The 22,034-nt window shown below is 40.4% G+C and overlaps 1 protein-coding gene across 1 annotated transcript in view; it reads right to left on the bottom strand.

Annotated features, from left to right (window-relative positions):
* Positions 1–22,034, bottom strand: part of DOCK4 (dedicator of cytokinesis 4) — a 409,266-nt gene that overhangs the window by 206,819 nt on the left and 180,413 nt on the right. The window contains exons 3-7 of the mRNA XM_040644086.1: positions 20,775–20,815; positions 18,695–18,750; positions 14,699–14,795; positions 9,797–9,945; positions 4,147–4,231 (exon numbers count right to left, since the gene is read on the bottom strand). Of these exons, the coding sequence (XP_040500020.1) occupies positions 4,147–4,231; positions 9,797–9,945; positions 14,699–14,795; positions 18,695–18,750; positions 20,775–20,815 (428 nt within the window). The remainder of the gene's footprint in view (positions 1–4,146; positions 4,232–9,796; positions 9,946–14,698; positions 14,796–18,694; positions 18,751–20,774; positions 20,816–22,034) is intronic.

Genomic DNA, 22,034 nt, shown 5'->3' with positions numbered 1-22,034 from the left:
TCCTAAGCCTGCTTGCTTCTACCCTGATGACGCACAAGTGACATAAGTCATCACAAGTGGCACTGAAATCCCTCCTTCCCTCACCCACCATTCTTCCAGGTTTGGAAAAGATGTGGACGTAAGTAGGTTATGACGACTTGTTTATCTCCTGGTAATTCACTAGTACGGGGAACTGCTAAAAATATCTCTGTGAAAATATTATTATAAAAACAAAATTAAAAAGGCATGTTCACACTTCAAGGGCTATAATTTGGTAGTTATAACAAACAGACAAAAATCCATCTGTGAAATAAATTATGGTTACAAAGGCACATACCAGCCACTCTAAACATGCTTATGGTTTAACTAGACCTTTGATTAGGAAAAGAAACATTCATTCCAAAGATTTATTGAAGGGATGCAAATGTTTAATCCTCATATAATGTATAAATTACTGGGTGGATTGCCTATACCATGGTTTTTCAACTTCAGCACTACTGATAACTTTGGCTGGATATTTCTTTGTTGTGGGGGCTTCCGTGGGTTTTATAGGACGCTTCACAGCTTTCTCTGGCTTCTATGCACCAGACCCAGTAGCACCCCTCCCCACCCCCATCCACCCCACTCCCAATTGTGACGACCAAAAACGTCTTCAGACATTGCCAAATGTCCCCTGCTCTCTGTTTAAGAACCTCTGGTCCACTCACTAAAGATCACAAAGCAAGAAGTTAACATGATCTTATAAAACCAAGAAACGTTCATGAAAAGATACTCTGTATGCACAGATAAACAGAGAATCTAGCTAAGGCTCTCTTTATTTATAGGAGGATTGGGATCTGGCCTTTGGCAGAAAACCAAACGTTCCAAGTGGACATATGTTAACACTGTGAGGTTTAGCACGTTTTACTGCTTAGGTGAACGTAATTAGGTGAGAAAGATCTGCTAACAGGGCTATCCAAAACCTAAAGCAAGGCTTTTTTTCTTCTAATGATGCAGTATGGATTTAGGAAGGCACAAACGTTTGTGTTTCAAATAGGACATGGAGAAGACATAGTAAAAACAAAAACAAAAACAAAAAACAAGTGGCAACAAACAATCAAACATCCTCTACTGGGGCATGCATGCCACAGCCCTTGATCCGGAAGAGACAATAAACACCAAACACCACCAGCACCACCACCACCAACAGCAGCAGCAGCAGCAGCAGCAAGGGATTGGCCGCAGTGCCTGTGAACTCCCCCTGGTGAAGTCAATATAGTCAGTCACTCTTATGTTGCCCAGAGGAAAAGACCAGAGCGACGGACAATCTGATTATTGCTAGGCCAGGGTATAAACAGAGTCCTGCCTCACAGATAACAGGTCCATCTGAAGCTTATAATTTGGGTTTTTCTTGGGCTACTGTCTTTGCTTTATAAAGAGTAAAATACAACCACTACCAGGAGAAATTAAATTTTCACAGAAAATCACGAATGAAGACTTTGGGCTAGGAGTTGAGCTGTAAAAACGGAAACCAGCCCGGACTGGCAGTCACTGCTCATCAGCGGCAGTCTCCTGCACCAGGGGCAGCCACCGCTCCGCAATCAGCCCACATGAGCCCCCAGAAGCATATCAACGCAGCGCTCCCAGCGGCCATCACTAGCAAATGAGAATGTTGAAAAAGATGGAATCAATTTGCTATCCCATACAGGACATTAGGCGAATAGAACAAAGATCAAATCACACGCATACAAAAATCAAACTAGAAAAACTAAAATATATTTGTGTCAGACACTGTTGGTGGCTTACCAAGTATATGCCACCCCTAGCTAGGTACGGGGGGTGACTATGTCCTTGCCAATGAAATATAACTGCAAATGTTGTGTGGAATTTCTAGCAAAGCTCTTTCAAGCGTTGAACTAAGAACCTTTCTCCTTCCTACTGCTGGAGAGCAGATGTGATGGCTAGAATTCTTGCAGCTGAATCGAAGTTGCAAGTATCCTTGATGATAGAAGCCATGTACCATTTGGCAGAAAAATAAGACCCTGTATCTCTTTTGACACCATGAAACCACACACAAGCCCAGAACTTCCTGCCTCCTGGCTTGCATACTGTGAGAAAGAGATAAATTTCTATCACGTCTAAGCTTCTACTGTTTATTTCATTGAACACAGCCAGATCTAATCTTAAGATTTAGCATATAAGGTACCGATTATTCTTGCCACTTGCCTCTCTAACAAGGATGAAGTAAAGGTGAGCAAGGAATGAAAATCAACCGAATGCTCGGGTGCTCTGCAAACATTAACTGTCAACGAAAGCTCATTTACATGCATTTCTTATTTAATCTTCCTAACAAACATGGTAAGAATTATTTCCTTACTTAACAGAGGAAGAAATTGAAGCTCTGAGAGACTAAGCGAAAAGCACAAGGCCACAGACCTGAGAAAAGGGAATTCAAATCTAGTTTTTTGGATCTATACCCATGGTCTTTTCATAATACCATGATGACCTCAAAAACACTGAGTGATTGCTTATTAAGTGCGAAGCACTGTACGAGATTATCTCGGGCATGACAGAGGAAGTATAAGACAGTGCCTACCCTGCAGAAACTTCCAATCAAAGGAGATTAAAACAGCGAGAGACAAATTTGATGCTCACTGAGTTAAATGAAATAACTGCAACAAAGGTGCTCCACCAGAGGATGTGACCCGCACGTTCGATTTTATTTGTTATACAAGGGAAGAGTTAGGAATAACTTGAGCTAGAAATACTCTTACTTTGCTTCCTTCGTCCTTCTCTGCTTCCCTCCAACTGACATCTAACTGTGGTTTCGCTAGGTGCCCAATATTCTACTTAGCCCTGATGCCACAAAGATATGCCACATGAAACATCACTCTCAAGCTCAATGAGAAGGAAATTCTCTACAAAAAGCAGAATTCCAACTGATATAATAAGGTGTAGACAGATACTCTGAACAGATCAGCGACTAAGGAAAAAAACTGAAAGTGGTAGAACTGCTTTCTAAAAATCAGACATAAGCTCCTGGGCCTACTGATGATTTGCCTCCCACATTTCTCAGATCCAGATCATCTCAGGGCAAGAATATCCCACTATTCTATGAAGACTATTGAACACTTGGGAAGCTATCCAAAAGAGGCAGGATCTTCCAAAGAGTCTACTGTTTACCATAGGCGCTGTTCCTTTGAACATTATAGTAAGATGCACATGAAACCGTATCAAAGTAAAATTACTCTGGTGTAATGGCCTTTGAAAACCGTTTCCAGCCACAGTCTTCTTTGGGGTTTTAAAAGACCTTAGTTAATATCAGGAAATTAGATAATTTTTGTACAAGTATTAAGAAAATAAGGCTAGGGGTGCCTGGGTGGGTCGGTCAGTTAAGCATCTGCCTTTGGCTCATGTCACTATCCCAGGGTCCTGGGATCGAGCCCTGCATCGGGCTCTCTGCTCAGCAGGGAGCCTGCTTCTCCATCTCCCTCTGCCTGCAGCTCTGCCTACTTGTGCTCTTGCTCGCTCTCTCTCTCGCTAATGAATAAATAAAATCTTTAAAAAAATTAAAGAATACAAGGCTAAATACATGGCAGATTGGACCAGATTTAACTTATCATGTAACTAGAAAAAACTCAAGTCATAGGTGATGGGCAATATGATCAAATATCTTAGAATTATTAACAGACTTCAGCACTTAGGATGGAGTAGGTCTAGGAGGGGTGGGGTAAGACCAGCAGTTGGAGACAATGGAGGAGACACTTTCAGTGGATTTTGTGTATAGTGTAATGGGGGCAGGGAGTGGGGGTAACATGCTGGGGAAGAATAGCTGGATATTGTTAGCCCCAACACTGTCCTGGAACACAATAGATAAATACGTATGATTTGTGGGCATTTCACTAAACAAAATGTACAAAGATGTGCAAAAGAACTTAAAACTTCTTTGGATTTACTTCCTAGTATCTAAGACTTGAGAGCTCAGTAGAGCACATCACATCCTTCTGGAACAGGTAAAATGCCTCGGTTTTTTACTTGGGGCATGGTCACCTCAGCTCTCAATTCTCTTTACTTGCTCCAAATTAAACTTGGAACATCCTGTTCTTACAAAATGAATCAAGTATGAAGAGCGCCATGGAAACCATAAAATTAGCAGTGAGGCTGAGAGCCAAGGTTTCTTGTACCTACCAATCGGTAGAGCTCGGTAATGCTGATGTCCTCCGGATCCACCATTGCGTACTCTTTCCTAGGCACCAGGTCCAGTCCCAGTTGTCTAGAAAACACGTGGCAAAAGTTTGGGGAAAAAGTCACTTCTACAGACTATATTAAAGATCAATATTTTTACCGTGTCACCTCGAAATTAGATATGTCCCCCAGCATCCTTCTTTCACTCCTATTTTCTGCCTTGTATTAACTGGTTACCACATTTGGAGTAGCCAACATAACTAGGCTGGACACTGGCCATAACTTGAGAAAGATGACAAAGGCAGGTAAATTGAGGGGATGGGCAGGCACTGTGAGTGGAGGGCCCCTGCCACTGGAGGACCCAAGAACTATCACCACAGAAACCCTTCCATTTTGGACTGAGGTAGAAATAAGAGCAAGACGTAATTTTATTCTAGAAATCAAAGTTGAGAAGAGGGAAGTTTGGCCTGTAGGATTTGACCTACCACTAAAAGACCTAGTTATATCCACAGCGAACACGTTTCTAATGTGAATCCCTGGCAACACGTGTGTAGTCCTCAGTCGTAGAGAGTTCTGGGGTCAGTCATTAGGAGAAACTCAGGAATGGCAGGGGAAAGAAATTAAGGCAGCACAGTTTTAGGCCTGGGGCAGCGAAACGGTTTCACCTCTTGTGTCAGACTGACATGACTGACATGTGGCTTACCGTGCAGAGAAGTGTTCTAAGGTTATACATCCAGCCTCAGTGGGACTGATTTGTGAGGTCCTACCACAGACAGAGGAAAATCAGTGCAATTGCCACTTCGCCTCTAGTGACCTTGGTGACATCCTCCACTCCAGGGAGCCCACTTGACTACAATGGTATCAATGTTGTATCATTCTATTCATCTCCTGAACCTTCCAGAACCACCCCAAAGTTGCCACGATGTCTTTGTGATGCCCTGTAGATCAAGGCCAAGACACTGTTTCTCTCCCATACTCCCCTCAGTTACCCCGTTCCAGGTCTCACTATAATTCCTGATGGTAATTTTTTCTGTGTCCCTTTCGCATTCTTTTCTAACACAGAAGCCTTCTGCCATGGCTTTTCCAGTTATAAAACCACAGCTTTCTCACTTGCATATTAAAAAAAAAATCCTAAAATTCTGGACCCTCCTCCAAACTTCATTAGAGGTTTCATAAGTAGAATTTATTAATTTGACACTTATTTCAAGCCGGGCACTGACCCAGCCACCCTGAGCAACAGTTGTTCTTTTTTTTTTTTTTTTTTTTTTAAAGATTTTATTTATTTATTCGACAGAGATAAAGACAGCCAGCGAGAGAGGGAACACAAGCAGGGGGAGTGGGAGAGGAAGAAGCAGGCTCATAGCGGAGGAGCCTGATGTGGGGCTCGATCCCATAACGCCAGGATCACGCCCTGAGACGAAGTCAGACGCTTAACCGCTGTGCCACCCAGGCGCCCCGACAATTGTTCTTAAGAAGATTACACGTCTGTGACCTTCTTAATGGCAGTAGTTGTCTCTGACATGATAAGGCTCTTAATTTTCAATTATGTTTCTCTTTGAGAAAACTTAAAAATCACACTCCCATTCTCTATTTTTGTTGAACTTTCAAATCGCAAACACTACTGTGATTTGTTCTCAAAATACTCATGTCTCCCTGTTATGGACTGAATGTGTCCTCTCAAAATGTTTACGTAGAAGCCCAATATGGCCAACCCCATCATGATGATATTTGAAGACAGGGACTATAATAAGGTAATACAGGTTACGTGAGGTCATAAGCATGGGGCCCTAATCCAATAGAACTGGTGTTCTTATAAGAAGAAGAATAGACCCCAGAGATTTCTTGATCTCCACGCAGGCACAGAGGAAAGGTCATGTGAGGACACGGCAAGAAGGTGGCTGTCTGCAAGCCAGCAAGAGAGCCCTCACCAAAAAACTGAATTTGCTGGTACTTTCATCATGGACTTCTAGCTTCCAGAACTGTGAGAAAATAAATGTGTTGTTTAAGCCACCCACTCCATGGTATTCTGTTGTGGCAACCCTAGCAGATTAATACATCCCCCTTGGTACACCTCACCAGGGATTCTGATAGTGTCTGTTCCCCATTCTCTGCCCCCTCCCAAGAGAGAACCACTGCACTATAATGTAAGACATCATGTGACACCTGGTCAGTATTGTTGAGGAAAGATTATTTAGCAAAGGAAAGAGGATATATAACCACACATGAATCATGGCACTGACCTTATCCACAGTTCCTTCTATGAGAAGCTGTCCTACACTGGGACGCATGAGGAATTGCTGAGGCAGTCTGGTCATCTGACCATCTCCCCTTCCTGAGCCACAACTGACTGGCCCACAGATAGGGACCTGACCTAAGGACAAATAATCCATGAACTGGCCAATAGCTTATGAGTGGCTGGTAGAAAATGCTCGGTCCAAACAGGAATAATGGATTTTGGCTTTCAATGAGATTCCTTCTTTGGGAATTTGGACCTAAAAAGTCAGAGCATCAGCCATATGGCACAAGGAAGAAAAGACACATGATGGGCAACTGGTCTCCATCACTGCAGAATGAGTAAAGACCAACTCTAGCTGCACACGTTCTGGAGCAGGTGTGAAGTCCAGAAACCTCCCCGGCTTTGGGGCCCCAGGAGCCTTTAACTTGCAAATTAATCTCTCTCCCTCTCTCTCTCTCTCTCTCTCTCTCTCTCCCTCCTAAAACTTCAATTGTTCATGTCTGCTAGCTTCCCAAGTCCTAGCTGTATGAAGAGTTTCCTCTGTTTCGATTTTGTCTTGTTCATTCCTAGGTATATCCTTAGGATAACTCTGCCAGTGCTTGAGATTTTCCTAGCTCACAGAACAGGATCAGGGCAGTGCTTTAAGTCAGGAAGAAGAAATAAGTCAAAGTGAGAAAGGAGAAAATGCAAAGAGAGCTCTCAGAATACAGGGAACCAGAGCAGGGAGGGGAGGGGTAAGTTCTTTATCCTTTTAGTCACTGCACTGCTCTGGGACATCAGGAAAGAAGGATGAACAGATTCTCCTGTATGAGCTTAGCAGGAAAGGTCAAAGGACAGCACAGAACTCTATGGGGAACAGAAACAGGTACCATTATTTTAACTCTGCGTGACTCCTCCAGGTAAGAATACTTCTTTTCAAGGCTCTGCTAAAGAACAAAACGAACAGCTCCTCTTCCTTTTCCTCCCAAGCTTCCCGCATGCAGAAGGCTTCTCTTTACCACTCTTCAGCAGTGTGATACACAACCTGAGACTTAATTTATGGTCATCCAGAGATCTACATGCAGGCAGATAATCTTGCAGGAAAATCTGATCTAGTTTAATATGCAAGAGAATTATCTGAATTTGCTTTCCATTTAGCACTATTCAATAAGAAAATGGATTTATACTTACAAGGATCTGGTAAACACACAATCTGTGTGCTGTAAGTTGATTTTAAGTAAGTGGTCAAAGAAAACAGAATGAGACCTCAGAAAATTCATGAATTTGAGGATGAGCTATATAAATTATATTGTTCGTTTTCATGCATCAATGTTTTACCAACTTACCATAAATTAGCCACAGAACTGCCCAAAGTACAAGCTAGAACTTACATGAGTCAAAACTGAGTCATGATTCAGTCATAATTAATGTTTTTCTCTCTGTCATCATCTTCCTTCCTAAACTGAAAAAGTATCATTCTGCCTGCTCTATATTTCCAAGCTATTTTTGATAAGCTACTTCTTCCAACTTTCTTCCTATTTACAAACTAGTCTTTAACGAGTATCAGCATAACGACTAAGAGCCAATATAATTCAGTGAAAACTCAGGTTTTTTTTTTCAAAATGAAAAAGAAACACATGATAGACAGCATGGGTCCCTTTCAAACAGCCTTGAGATCCTGGCCTGCCTCATCTCACAGATCAAGACTGGAGGCTCAATACAAATGGTCGCCATGTTGTCTTTTTCAGGAAATGGCTGTGTTTGGGCTCATACTGCCCTGGAGCTGAAACAGCCCATGAACCTCCTCCAGGTCAACGTACTCCTTCCACAGGTGAAGAAAGTGAAGTCAAGAAGGGCTCAGGAATTCACCTCCTGTCTTAAAAAAGAGCATTGCTAGTCCAATGTCCTGTTGCCATTTTACACCTATGGTTGGTTTTTTTGTTTGTTTGTTTTTTGTTTTTGTTTGTTTTTTTATTCCCTATAGGAATCAATCTCATAGAGGTAAACAATTTAGGGCTACCACAGTGCTCATCTGTAAAAGCACGAATGGCACATCTTATTCAACAAAATAGCAGAAGTACTCGGGGTGAGCATGAGGCTTCAAATGTGTCAGTAGGTCCATGTGCTCATAGGTAGAGGTCACCTCTCAGCAGAATCAAAAGTGGCTTCTGAGAGAGTAACTTCCTGCGGTCAGAGGAAGCAGTGCTCTAGCTTCAAATTGGTTTTACCATATTCAGTAAGAGGCGAATTTATCTGTGGTGTAGGTCCTGCCATTTTCTCCTTTTCCGCTGGCTTTTCTTTTATTCTATAGCCCTAAGATCCTCTGAACGTCCAAATAGCCAACGGGGATTTGGAAGAGGAAAGGAAGGGAGGGTATGACCATGACCTTGAGGGACTTTTTAACTTCTTGCAACAAGCCTAGGACCATAGTCAAAGCTTATTCTAATTTCTCACCCCCATATTAGCATTCATTCTTAGTACAGTATCAGCCTTGATCAGAGCTTTAAGTGATGAGATTTACTAAAGTGCTTGGCGGTTATTTTAGATCAGTCATAGTTTTATGTAAGAGTAAATCTTGTCTGCTTTTTACTGAGTTCTCCCAAGCAGCTCCTCAAAGGGGCCAATATATACACACAGGCAGAATCAGGGCAATAATGAATGCCCCACCGGTGCACCTGTTTTAAGGCTTTTAATAGTTGGTGTTAGCATTAGTGTCTCCCTCCAGATTAGTCTGGTGACATAGTACCACAATACGGAAGGGGTATATATTAAAAGCAAATACACACGCCAAACCTAAAGCTTATTTTTAAATAAGACCTATTTAGCAGAAGCCCTATCTGGTTGATCCCTGTAAACATTTCATATTCTGTGAGCATGTGCACAGTGTCTGACCTCACAGTGCACTAGAGAACAAACAACATCCCGGTGCCCTCACCAGCCCCAGAGGATACAGTTCTCAGTTCCATCAATGACAGTCTTCCCTAAGCCGCAACAAGGATAAAACTGAAAAAGCCCCATCTGGTGTTTTCTGGAGATATTATTGTGCGGTGGCTCACACCTATGTGGCATCTGTCACCAGAGACCCCCCCCTCCACCCCCACCACCGCGATGGATGGTCCTCACTCATTGCCCCAGTACAGGCGGAGAGTGACACTCCCCCCCGCCCCCCACAGTGGATGGTCCTTACTCATTGGCCCAGTCCAGGAGAGGAGTGACACTCCCTCCCGCCCCCCACAGTGGATGGTCCTTACTCATTGGCCCAGTCCAGGAGGGGCGTGACACTCCCCCCGCCCCCCCCAGTGGATGGTCCTCACTCATTGGCCCAGTCCAGGCAAAATGACACCCCCGCGCTCCCCCGCCGTGGATGGTACTCACTCATTGGCCCAGTCTAGGCGGGGCGTGACACTCGCCCCATCCCCCACAGTGGATGGTACTCACTCATTGCCCCAGTCCAGGCGGGCAGTAATGTGACGCTTCACATCCTTCATCCGGTCATGGGTCAGATGGCCCACGAGCACCTGCCGCCGCAGATCCAGGATTTCATTCATGATGTGCCACAGCCGGTGGAAGAGATCGCCTTCATTTCTCTGGGAAGTACACAGATGTGGAATCGGTGGTCAGTCCCCAGAGTGAGTTGCGAAGAAACCACGCAGGAAAGGGAAGGACCAGTCCAGCTTACCCTCCACGTGCTTGCCACTCTGTGGGCAGATTCTCTGTTAAGGGGTCCCTCTCCCCTCGTGCTCTCACATACACCCACTACTCTATACGCTTTCATCCAGTTTCACAACACTGCTCTCCAAGAATCCAACTGCACTTCTCAGACTCCCCCCAGAGTCCTCACTTCGCCTCCACACCCGGAGCTTACATACTCGGCCTCCTCTTTCACCTCAAATCCTCCTCTCTTAAGCTCCATCCAAATTCTATGTTCTTCAAGGCTCCATCTGAATTCCACCTCTGTCAAGAATCTTCCCTGGTAACTCTCACCCACATACTTTTCTCTCTTCTCTCGACAGTGGCTGCATACAATTAAGGCCAATTCAATGGCAAATATTGTTTTCTAATTATTTCTTGCATGTTGGTCTTAATGCTTTACTGTTTTTCCTATCATAAGCTGGGCACGCAGAGGGCTCTCAAATTCATTCACTATTGCTATTCTCTGGTCACTGTTCAGACTTCTAGCAACCAACACTGATTTCTTTCTTGTTAAATATTCACGTAGATTCAATATTCTCCTGGGAAATTCGTCAAGCAAGGTGACTTAATGTAAGGAAGATGGGTTAAACTCCTGGCTTCAAATCCTGCTTTTGCTACTTACTCGTTTTACAGGCTTGGCGAATGACTTCTGTCATCTGTTAAACAGACATTACTACCTTCCTGTAAGGTTGTTTTGTGGACTGGAGACAAGGTTTGTGAAGAGAGCAAAACAGCACAGTGATGAAGAACACAGACTTGGGAGCCTGACTACGCGATCTGCATTCCAAGTTTGCCATTTACTGGCTGAAAAACCTCTGGCAATTTATTAACCTCTTCGTGCATATTTTCTTATCTGTAGAATGGATATTAAAATAACTACCTGATAGGGTCACTGTCAAGATTGATGAGTTAATATACCAAAACTGTTAGAATAATGCCTGGCCTAGAATAAAAATCACCTAAATGTCAGCTGTTACTAATAACGCTCCTGCTATGGACTTGGTCCAGAACAAGCCCTCTACTAATGTGTCTTTACCAAAAGCTAGCCTGTACCTCTTACCCGGAGACATGGAGGGCAAAACCATTTCGAAGTATCTGCCCTCCATCTTTCTTAACCAGAAACTATGCTTTTACTTTCTACTAGAATATTAGTAGAGGACAGGAACAGTGATATGAAAGGATTGAGATTATCATACATCGGGAGCCCTCTGCAGTGATAAACTGCCAGAAGTAGCAGAAGTTCTGTGTGATGGGGAAAGAGGCGCAGTCAGAAGACATTTTTTTTTTTTTTAAATTTTAAAGTCATGATATGTCTTCTACTTTATCAAGACTTGGTGACTTGGAGTGTTTTAATGTCCTGTGCAGGTGAGACAAATGTGCTGGCTGAACAGCAAAGCATTCTCCATGACACATCCCAGTTCCTCTGAGATGTAAATATTTGTGCTCTCGACATTTAAGGCACTCTACTGAGCTTGTTCTTCTATTACTTCTCACTCTTGACTCATGTTATACGCTCCCATACAAGTCCCCGCAGGCGCAATGTAATGCAATACTCTGGTAATTCACCGCTTAGTGTCTGTGTTCTCCGCTGGACGGAAGCCCCCAACCACAGACACGGTGTCTCCCTTGGGTAGTGCCAGCAGCTGGAGAATGAAGAGATACCTTGGTTTACAGGAGGTCATTCTGTGGATCCTGAGAGGTGGATTCTGTTTAAGTCATGTGAAACACTAAGGGACGATCAAGAAAAACTTGAGGAAGTCAGTGGTCAGTGGAAAGGTCCACGAGAGTCAAAGAAATTACAGAGGGAAGATACAAAGTAAGTCGAGTCTTTGGATGCAAAATGGAGAGCCAGCTCTGTTGAACTGACTGTCCCCGTGTGCAAGTCATCGGTCCTGCTACTGTGGATGGTGTTTTGCAGTTGTGTGGCAGGACAGACTTGATTTTCTAATGATCTCATCTCTAGTACTTAAGCTGAAGAGAACACTACGATGAGAAGGAAGCCGGATCTTTCATAAAAATGCGAACCAGCTGGTGTGCTTTCCCTTTAGGGAGGGGGACGCAGGAACCTGCAGCCCTGACCAGCACACCCGCCCTCCTGATGGGAAAGTAGTACATATGGGGTCTGGTCTGCCAGCTGGTCATAAAACAATGAGTCTTGAAAAACTGGATTTTAAACACTGGACAGTTATGAAGACTATTCAGAAATATGAAAAATGCTCTTGGTTTACCATTAAATGAAAAGGATAGGGTACAAGACTCAACACTTGGAATAAAACAGTAAATGAAAGTTCCTGCGTTATGTCGGAAACGTAGCAAAAAGTTACTTGTGAGCATTTGTGTTCTGGAGAGTGGGTAAGTGTTCATTTGCCTCAAAACGAAAACGGCCCAGGTTTTGCAGCAGCAGATGTACCTTCAGACTCAGGCTCCACCACTTAGCGTGGGACCCCGAAGAGGTTATCTCTGCTAAAGATTTGAGAATAAAAACAATCTGGCAGAGCCCCAGGGAAGAAAGATATAAAATATCCAGCCAAAGGCCTGCACAGAAGTACTTAGTAAAAGATGGCTGCTATATTTCTCCTAAGCTTTTTGTGGTAATATTACTGGTATTTTATTAAAGAACGTTATTTAGGCTCTTACCAATGATATGAAAAAGAGCAACTAGCATTTCTCAAGTATTTACCATGAGCTTTTAAGCTAAATGTTCTACTTATATCAAGTGTATCTCGTAAACTGCTTACAATTTACAAGGTATTATTATCCTCATGAAACATCTGCCAGTGGAGAAGTCAGGCATCTTAAAACCACTGGAAAAGAACAAGGATGAACTTGAATCAAAACACCAGGCTCAAAACACCTGTATAAGGAAAAAGAGAACCCAGCCAACAAAAGGTCCAACGCAGCCACATCAGCCTCATTGTCAAGGTCGAAACTCTGTCATCTCCAGGTTCAACTTCACATTTGTCCCTAACGTAACTGACTACCATGCCAGGATCCAGGGGAACTTTTAAATAATTCTTTCTCTGTGTCCATTACTCAGGACATCAGGAGGTGGAAACGTTACTCCTAGAGCTTACAACACATAGATTTTCAAACCAAAATAGATGTTCGCAACCTGGAAAGCAGGTAAAAATAGCCGGGTAAGGCAGAATCAAGAGGAATTCAACTTTGTTCCCCACAAGCTGCCACATAAAAAGGTAAAGTGCTAGTGCTCCAGCTCGGCTAATGGATGACACTTACACTGCCATTATTTTTACAACTCTTCTGTTGGGTATTTAAGATGCAATGATGTGAACACTTCCAATAGGTTCATTTCCACGTTAATGTAATGCACAATGTTATTTTAAGTGAAATAATACTTGGATTTTATACTCTTCCTAATATAAATTTTTTCAAAAATCTGAAAAGGAGATCTGCATTTCCTTTGTAGCCTCTCAGCACAGACCCGTTGAGTTCAGTTATCTTGACTTTGCACTTACCTCATGCCAGCAAAGCGCAGACTGGCATTTCATCTAAGACTGTCTTGTGGATTTTAGTAGCGAGTCCTAAAGCCACCAGCTCCAGAAGGGCATGGTCAGAGAAATCCAACATCAAAAACGTTTTATTTTTGAGATTTTTCTTGCCTCGATGAAATAGCCTATTGCATTTTGTATGTAAGAGACAATGAAAACTCTCATTCTGTGCCGATGTCCTTCACTAATTTTGGATTTTCTCTTTGACAAGCTGTTTCAAATCGTTTTGTCAGGTTAAGCACACCTTTGTATTTTGAACGCATCCCTTCAAATGATTAAGCTGTTCTATAAATGTCTTTGAAAATAAAAGGAGAAATAGCATTCACCTTCCTCAAAACTTCACCACCCCCAAATTTGTGCATATTGAGAGAGCCAAAGTGAGGGCACTAGATTCCCATCAGAATCCCAGCCCCGCCATTTTCCCACCATGTGGGTCATAGGAAGTACTTCACTCTGTCTCATGTTCCTCGTTCGTAAGCTGGGGATGTTCCTGGTCATCATCTCCTTGAGTGGCTGTATGGATTCAATGAGACATTGCATACAGAGTACTTCCCCAGGGTTTGTGACACAGTAAGCACTCAATAAGTATAATTTGTTGTAATAGGCAAAGAAGTACATAAAAACGTACTCTCCAAACATTGACCTGACCCCCTTCCTATTTTTTTTTTAAGAAACATTCCTTTCTTTTGTATATTTAAAATATTCTTGTTCATTTGGACTAACAAGTCTATCATTTTCAGTACATTTGAATCATTTACAGAAAGTTAGAATAAAATATCACCAATACTCCAACGCCTCAAAATAAATTTCTTTCTCCTTGAAAATTAAAAATACCCAGAAAGCCTGACACCAACTAGTTCCATGTAAACCATTCTAATTGATGAGATGCCAGAAAAATCATCTTTTACATTCCTACAGCTCGAAAAAGAACTCACAAAGCCCATTCTTAGTGGACACACGGAGTACAAGACTATGACACACACAGAGTACAAGTCTTATTAGGCTCTGTATCTCTGATTTCTGGGAGCACTAGTGCCTTAAAGCATGTGCTCAACTATTAGTCGATGCTGACTCCTATTCAAATATTTCTTAAAATAATTCTCTATCCAAAAAGTTATGCCATTAAAAAGTTACTTACCACATAGAGCTGTTTCCACATGGTTCCCCAGTCTCTTAATGTTGATGTCATTTCTGTTATAACGGAGTCTTCAGTGGGAATAACCATTTCAAATTGTCTGTGAAATTAAAAGAGAAAAACAAAGTCTACATATGCAATTATCATAGATAACAATTTTCTTTTAAATCCTCTGAAAGATAAAAGTGGGAAAGGAAACTGCCTCTTATTTTGGGTTCTGCAGCCAGTAATGAGGATCTGATGAGAGACCTGTGTGAGGAATGTTATGTGGGTCATGGCAGTACAATACCAAAAGGACCAGCCACTTCATCCGCACCAAGTTTGAGGAGTGTGGTGAGAAGCAGCAATATCAGAAGACTTCTGCTCCAGCCACAACGTGACCACTTAAGAACAACTCATTTAACCTCCCAAGCCCAAAAGCCTTCATGTAACATGAGGTCACCGAGCCTGCATAAACTGAGAGAGCTTTTGCTTTTCAAGCGCTATGACCGTAGGACTCAAGGGGAGTAACAAACTTGTTCAATGATCAGGATATTATGGCTGCAAACATCCAAACCAACTTCAGTGTTAGAAGCACCTAGACACTGAGGTACAGATTAAACACTCACTTGATCTTATTAACACTTCACTTTTATTATTTGTAAATGGGACCATGAAAAACGATTAGTATATTAGTAATGTTATCATGCATCATCGAACTTAAAAGATCTGCTGTCACAGATGTTTGAATATCCATTGCGCAATGTTCCTCTCTACGATCAGGGTCATATATCCTTCCTGTTTCTTCTCTTAAAGTGAAACACTACACTTGGAAAACATTCATACGAACACCTCCTAGGGTATGTAAGTGGTCCTGACATTGAAGGGATACATGAAGCTCTGGACAAAAAGAAAACCCAGATTTCCTTTATCTTCGTGTCGATCTTTGACGTACGACAACCTTTTTCCTCATCTGGAATTTCTTTTTTCAAATTCTTTTCAGTTTGTGTGCAGGTTAAAATTCTGAAGTGGCTATTATCACTACAGCTTCTGAAAAGAATGCTATAAGCTATTTGATGGGAATTATTTTCTTAACATTTGAGTATGCATTTTTTCGAGGACAACATCTAATATGTACAAGGTAACAGCATTTTAGACACCGAACCAGGTTGTCTAGATGATCAAGGGAAAATTACTTCTTAGCATGAGGCTAATAATTGCTCTGTAGTTCTTTTGTGATGTTCTATCCAAAGGGTGTATAATTGTCTTTTGTAAAGTCTTCTTGACAGCAAGTAAGAGAACTAAAATCTTCACCAACAGAGCCTCATTTCCTCATTTCAGAGTGCTGCTGAAATACTTGCTCTGTGACTATTTCCCTTCTTTCTAGAGCTTAAACACAGCTGAAAATGTAAAAGTGGGATTTAAAACTAGAAATAAAAGTAAACAGTAGAATGTGAACTGCGACATACACAGAACCTTTATCAAGTCTACGTGTGACATGTTCAAACGGTAGCGCCTTGATTTTGCTTTTGAAGCAGCTGCTGCAATTTAAATGATGAATATTTGGAGACAGAGATTATAAAATGATCAGATGTAAGGTCAAGAAGGGAACAATGAATTGCCAGGACAACTCCACAACCTACTTAACATTTAAAAAGTGGCACGACCTCAAGCAGCAATTAAACACTACAGAAGTGGCCTCGTTGTTCATAAACCATAATTTAATTTAAGGACCCCCATCAGCCCTCCAATGCTCTGAAGACCCAGGAACGAACAAAAAGGCAATTCAATCTGTGAGAAGTTGATTTGGGGTTTGTTCAACCAAAAAGTAAATTTTTAAGAAGCTTTAACAAAATCGCCATTTTCCGTGAGGCAGCTGTTTCCTCCTAATCACACCAAAACCAAAGTCAATGTTCAAACAGCTGTAAGTGGTGGTCCCTGAAATCGCATTTTGTTCAGTTATTCTGAGATATACTTTGCAGCTACTTCATCCTGGTGGGCCATCAGGCTGCCGATCTTAAAATAAGAGAGTTTAACATCAAAACCCCAAAGAAGTTCCTCCTTGGGAATGGAATCTCCTGGTAATATGTGTTCTCAAACGTTTTCAGGCTCAAGTTTTTCTTCCAGTTCATAGTCCTAGAATCTGGGGTCTCAATCAATTCCAATATTTTTTTTCTTTTTAAGAAGATAAATTTGGGTTCTATCCTCAACGTTCTCCTGCTACTTAATGTTCATGATGCCCTGTGTCACATGGGGAACCCACAACCAAGTTTCAAACTAAAACAACTAAAGTTTGAGACATCTTTAGCCTTATTTAAACTTCCTCGGGCTCAAGGACGGGGCCAGATACACACCAGTTACTGCCTAGGACAAAAATAAATAACTAAAAGAAGGCACTTGTTTTGATAATGACCCACCCCAATCTGCTTTGAGAGGGAGGACTTCCACTGGGTGGAATGATGCTTGACATCATCTTTGCTAGCACCCTCTATTCCCTTGCTCAGGGGTACGGTGGGGGCCGAGACGTCCTTTGCTCTGCAGAGTCAAAGGGGTAGGGCTGGGCTTGGAGCACAGGCAGCAAAGAGAACTGGTTGCACGGGTCTATCCAGGTGAACACTTTGAGGGTCAGGGTAGAGACCTTGGGGTTTCCACACTGTCCAGCACAGATCACTGGAGCAGAAAGGTCAGAACAAAGAGTGAGCCTATGGCCTAAGTATCTTCTAGAGTTTCCTCTGGTTTACTTGAGGGGAGCTGGACAGTGTCAGAGTGACCTGGTAGGAGAACTGCAGGACTGATAACTCTACTTGACTCATTCCTGGTGGGTTACAGCTGCACAACCTTCAACAGTGGTAATTATTCATATTAGAATCATGTTTTTAATCTATTTTAAATAATTACTTCTGCTACGACTAATGATCGTAATATTGTTTAAAGTAGTGTGTGTGTGGGGGGGGGGTGATATACAGTATAAAGATCTCCTAGAGTTTTATCCATGTAGGTAACTCTCAGGGTTTTTATACCATAGACTCTCACCCACCTGCAGAAGTTATTTCAATGAACTAAGATTAATACTTTACCTTTATAGAGAGTGGATATAAGAATCATCCATTTAAATAGCATCCTTGGAACTTTTTTGGTAAAACTCAAGTTTGAAGATCTCATTTACTAGGATTTAAAAAGCGCTTTAGTAATTCAAATAAACTGCTATTTTTTCTATTTGAAGACAAATGTAATTTTTATGGCTGAAGCTGCACTTTTTTTGGTCATAAAATGACAATCATTCAATGGTCCAGTGTGTATTCCTTGTGACACTGGCAGCTAACATTTGGGTCCAAATCCACGGCCCACTTACAATGAATGATCTGCTCATGATAACCATTTAAAATGAGCAAGTTCTACTGTTTTATACTATGGTGTTTTATTTGAATGATCTGTTATCCTGACAGCAACTTCAAGGCCTTTTGGAAATAGACTGGAAAAACTTCTAAAATGTATGAGAAATCTTAGGTGATCAATGAGCTCAATCAAACAAAGAACAGAAATGCCATTCCCTAAAACAGAAGGGCGGCTTTGTGAAGTGGTCACACAAGGATATGGTATGATCCCCAATTAGGAAAAAACAGTCAGACTTGGCTGCTTATAATCAGTGGTAAATCTAGGAAATTCCTGGGGTTTGAGACATGACTCAGCACTCCATGGGTCGACTGCCATGCTTCTCTACATAGCAGGAAACCAAAAAGAACCAACTCCTTCTGCTTCAGATTAGGCTGCTTCCATGATTGGTGGACAATGAGAGACCTCTGATGCCCCAGGTTCTCCTCTAGTCCAGCACACGCAGACAGAAGGTATCACATTTTCTCCACCAACCGCCTTAGTGTAATCCACCTTTATCAAACCACGCAGACGATGGCATGAGCTCCCAGAGTTCATTTGTCAAGACAATTACTAAGCCTTTCAAATTCTCAAATAAGCAATGGTTCCGTGAAAATCCTCTCACTATTAATAAAACTCGTTTCTTACCCTTTGTTCTTCACACAGGCATTTTTCAAGTGAACGTAGCTGGAAGGAAAGATACCCTGTGGGAGAAAACAGGAGGTTATGGTGCTAGCTGACTGATAAGGCAGGGGTGCTTTCAACAGTCATACGTATAAAATACAGTCATACAACCATAACAGTACCAGGAACAGGGAAGAACAACACCGATAACAACCCTGGATCCCTTCTTTTTACGCCTACCATGCACTAGTTTACAAATTCAGGGATTCTCTAAAGTAAATAGAATTTAAAAAAAAATTAAATCCCACTCAAAAGTATATTCCTTATAAAACAGAAAATTTTTAAATTTTCAGGAATTCTGCACAGAACAGAAAGCATGTTACACTGAATAAGAATTTTTAAAATACTGCATAGTTTTTTAATATTGTATTAGTTTTTGTTTGTTTTGGTAGTTGCTCCTTTTCTTCTCCCTAAAACACTCGTGTCTCTTTTAAAATACACACACACACACACACACACACAAACACCACTGTGAATTGGAAGACAAAACATATATTATGTGTTACGGAAGATCTTTGATGAAAACACAGCAGCAATTAATCACCAGGCTGCATTCTGATGGAACAAAAATTAAACAAAAGACAGCATGCTAGCTTAAAGCTTTTTATTGTACAGAAAAGACAGGAGAAGGAAATTGTTCCTTTGTTCTAAACGGGAAGTTGAAAGAAACAACATAAAAAAAATTAGCATCAATTTTATTGTCCATTAAATGACAATATCCTCTGAATGATTTCTGATATATCATCAAATGACAAATTCAATTAAATATTTAGGAAAGCAAATGTCATTTGAATACATTATCACCATTGTGGATCCAAGGATAACATAAAATTTAATAAGCAAATCCTGTACATACGACAGTAGTAAAGAGACACACGTTAAAAAATATATTGTTTTCTTCAAAATTTAACTCAATAAAGTAGAATTAACAAACAGAGTAATTATAATTAATGAGAAGAAGTCAGAACTTGAGGTTAGAAGAGTGGCAGAAATAAGCCCTAATATATTTTTTTCAGAAGTATTCTAAATGAATAATTAAATACTGAAGCTACATTTGCATGTGCCTTGCAGATGTCCAAAAATAACTTTAAATGAGGGCTAAAGTATTTAAAAAATTTTAATTTCTACACTCTTTTGTCCCTCAGGCTCTCCTTTAGAATGACCAAAAATAAATGAAATACAGTTATTAAACATAGCTGGATGATCCAGAAAAAGGTATATTTAAGCAAAAAGGCAGGCAGAAGAATTTAGATTACTTGCAGTGTATTCTGAGAATAAGAAATGATACAATGTCTTATCTACAATCCTACTAAAGCCAGAATTAAACCAAAAAATGAACATGACACGGAAGAGAATAACACAGAATGTGGGAAGTACGGATGACAGTTGGAGAGATTAGAATAAAGTAGACAAACACAGATAATAAATAGTAAGGATGAGTGTCAAAGTCATAAAGTATACAAATGAAAGGTAACACAAAAATCATACTACTTCCTACTGTAATTCCTGAGGATGTATATACACATATACATGATAATGAGTCTTAGTTTCTGCCTGGAATGGTAAGAACAGGGAGACCTTTATAAGATGGTTTCCCCATGTTTCACCTGCCCAAACCCAAAAGGGAATCTTACTAAGCTGCTGAAATCAATGTGTTTCTACACACCACTCTTTTACATGATATCACAGAAAACTCGAAGATTAAATACCTCTATTCAATTTTTCTTTTGGAATATCTATTTCCCCTGCTTGAATTTTAATTTCACTCTCTGCTAAACTAACACTTCAAAAAGATTTTGTTTATCTATAATGAGCTTATTAAGGTCTTCCCCATACAAACTGTAAGAGCTACGTAGGATTATCATTTGAGTAGTATGTCTCAATGATAATCCAAGTTCAAAGGAATTTCCAAAATTATGAAAATCTGTATTGCCATTTGGCATTTCAACTAAGAGTCCCAACTGTAATTTCAGTTGTAAAATGAAATAAAATAACTTTTTAAAAAAATCCCATAGTTATGATTACAAGTAATATTTTTTATTACCTTGACATTTGGGTTTTTTAAGGCAAATCCTCTGTACCAGCCTGTGGAGAAATAATCATGGTCATTATTTTGATAAACCACTGTAATATTTTAAAGAAAAGAAATGATTACAAATAAATCTGTCCTTTACTGATGGAATTTTACCCTACAAATAAATATTCTGTGTATGAACAAGATGGGAATGGGATTGGGCTAGACTATAACTCAAGTGACTACTAGTTTAAGTATTCTATTAATAAACTGCTTAAAAAATCGTAATGGAAATTTACATGAAAAATAGAAACATGCATAATGCAAGTACAGGGCTTGGAATCAGAGCACTGGGCTTAAATTCTGGCTTTTCTACTTATCAGATTATTTTATTTTGGTCAAGTTAATTTAAGTGAGCATAGTTTCTCCACATTTTATAAAAGGCTACATTATGTCTCAGGGAAATTCAAGAATCTACACAAGACTTAATATGTTTCCAATTTCTCTGCGCCTGACTATAAGGCCCAGACCCTATCACCAGAGTATAGTTAGGGATGAGCCAACAGTCATCGAGTAAATTTGCACATCCTTGAGCCCATCATCTAGGGTTAGGATCAGTCTGATAGCATAAAAAAGGGAAATCTGGTATCATCCATCAAGAAAAGTGATGGGTACTCTTATCAGCAAAATGTCCTACCACCTGAGCTCACCCTAAGTTTTCTTCTGTAGAAAGCCTATGACTAAACCTCCAAGCAACTCTGAATCAATATTTTACAGCACTATCCTGAAAGACGAATGCATCTTTTTATCATTTAAAACAAGTGTAAGGTATATATATATATGAAAATGTATGGTAAATATATATCCCCATAAATGTATTATTTTCAACTTGTAGTTTCTTCAAGCATGAAACCATTGTTTATTGGTAAGAAATTACTTTACCATGTAACAACTATATTGTTGAACTGGACTTTTTTGATTAATTGAATTTTTAAAAAGAAATATTTGAACATTGTATTTAAATATTAAATATTTATATAATATGTTTATATAAAATTTATATATTTATATAAAATTTATATATTAAATATAAATATTTAAATATATTTTGTTCCTTATATTATAAAATGCCATTCCTAACAGCTTTAAAAATCAGTCTGAAGAAAGCAAAATGAATTGAGCAGAAACTGTCTATCTCGGGATTAATATGATCCCTTAAAGACACATCCAAGAAATATATCCATTCATAAATAATTATTTAAACAGAAACCAAAACTTTTTGAGAACTGC

This window comes from Ursus maritimus, unplaced genomic scaffold (genome assembly GCF_017311325.1).
Source record: "Ursus maritimus isolate PB19 unplaced genomic scaffold, ASM1731132v1 scaffold_3, whole genome shotgun sequence".
NCBI lineage: Eukaryota > Metazoa > Chordata > Mammalia > Carnivora > Ursidae > Ursus > Ursus maritimus.
This window is presented reverse-complemented; position numbering and strand designations above follow the sequence as displayed.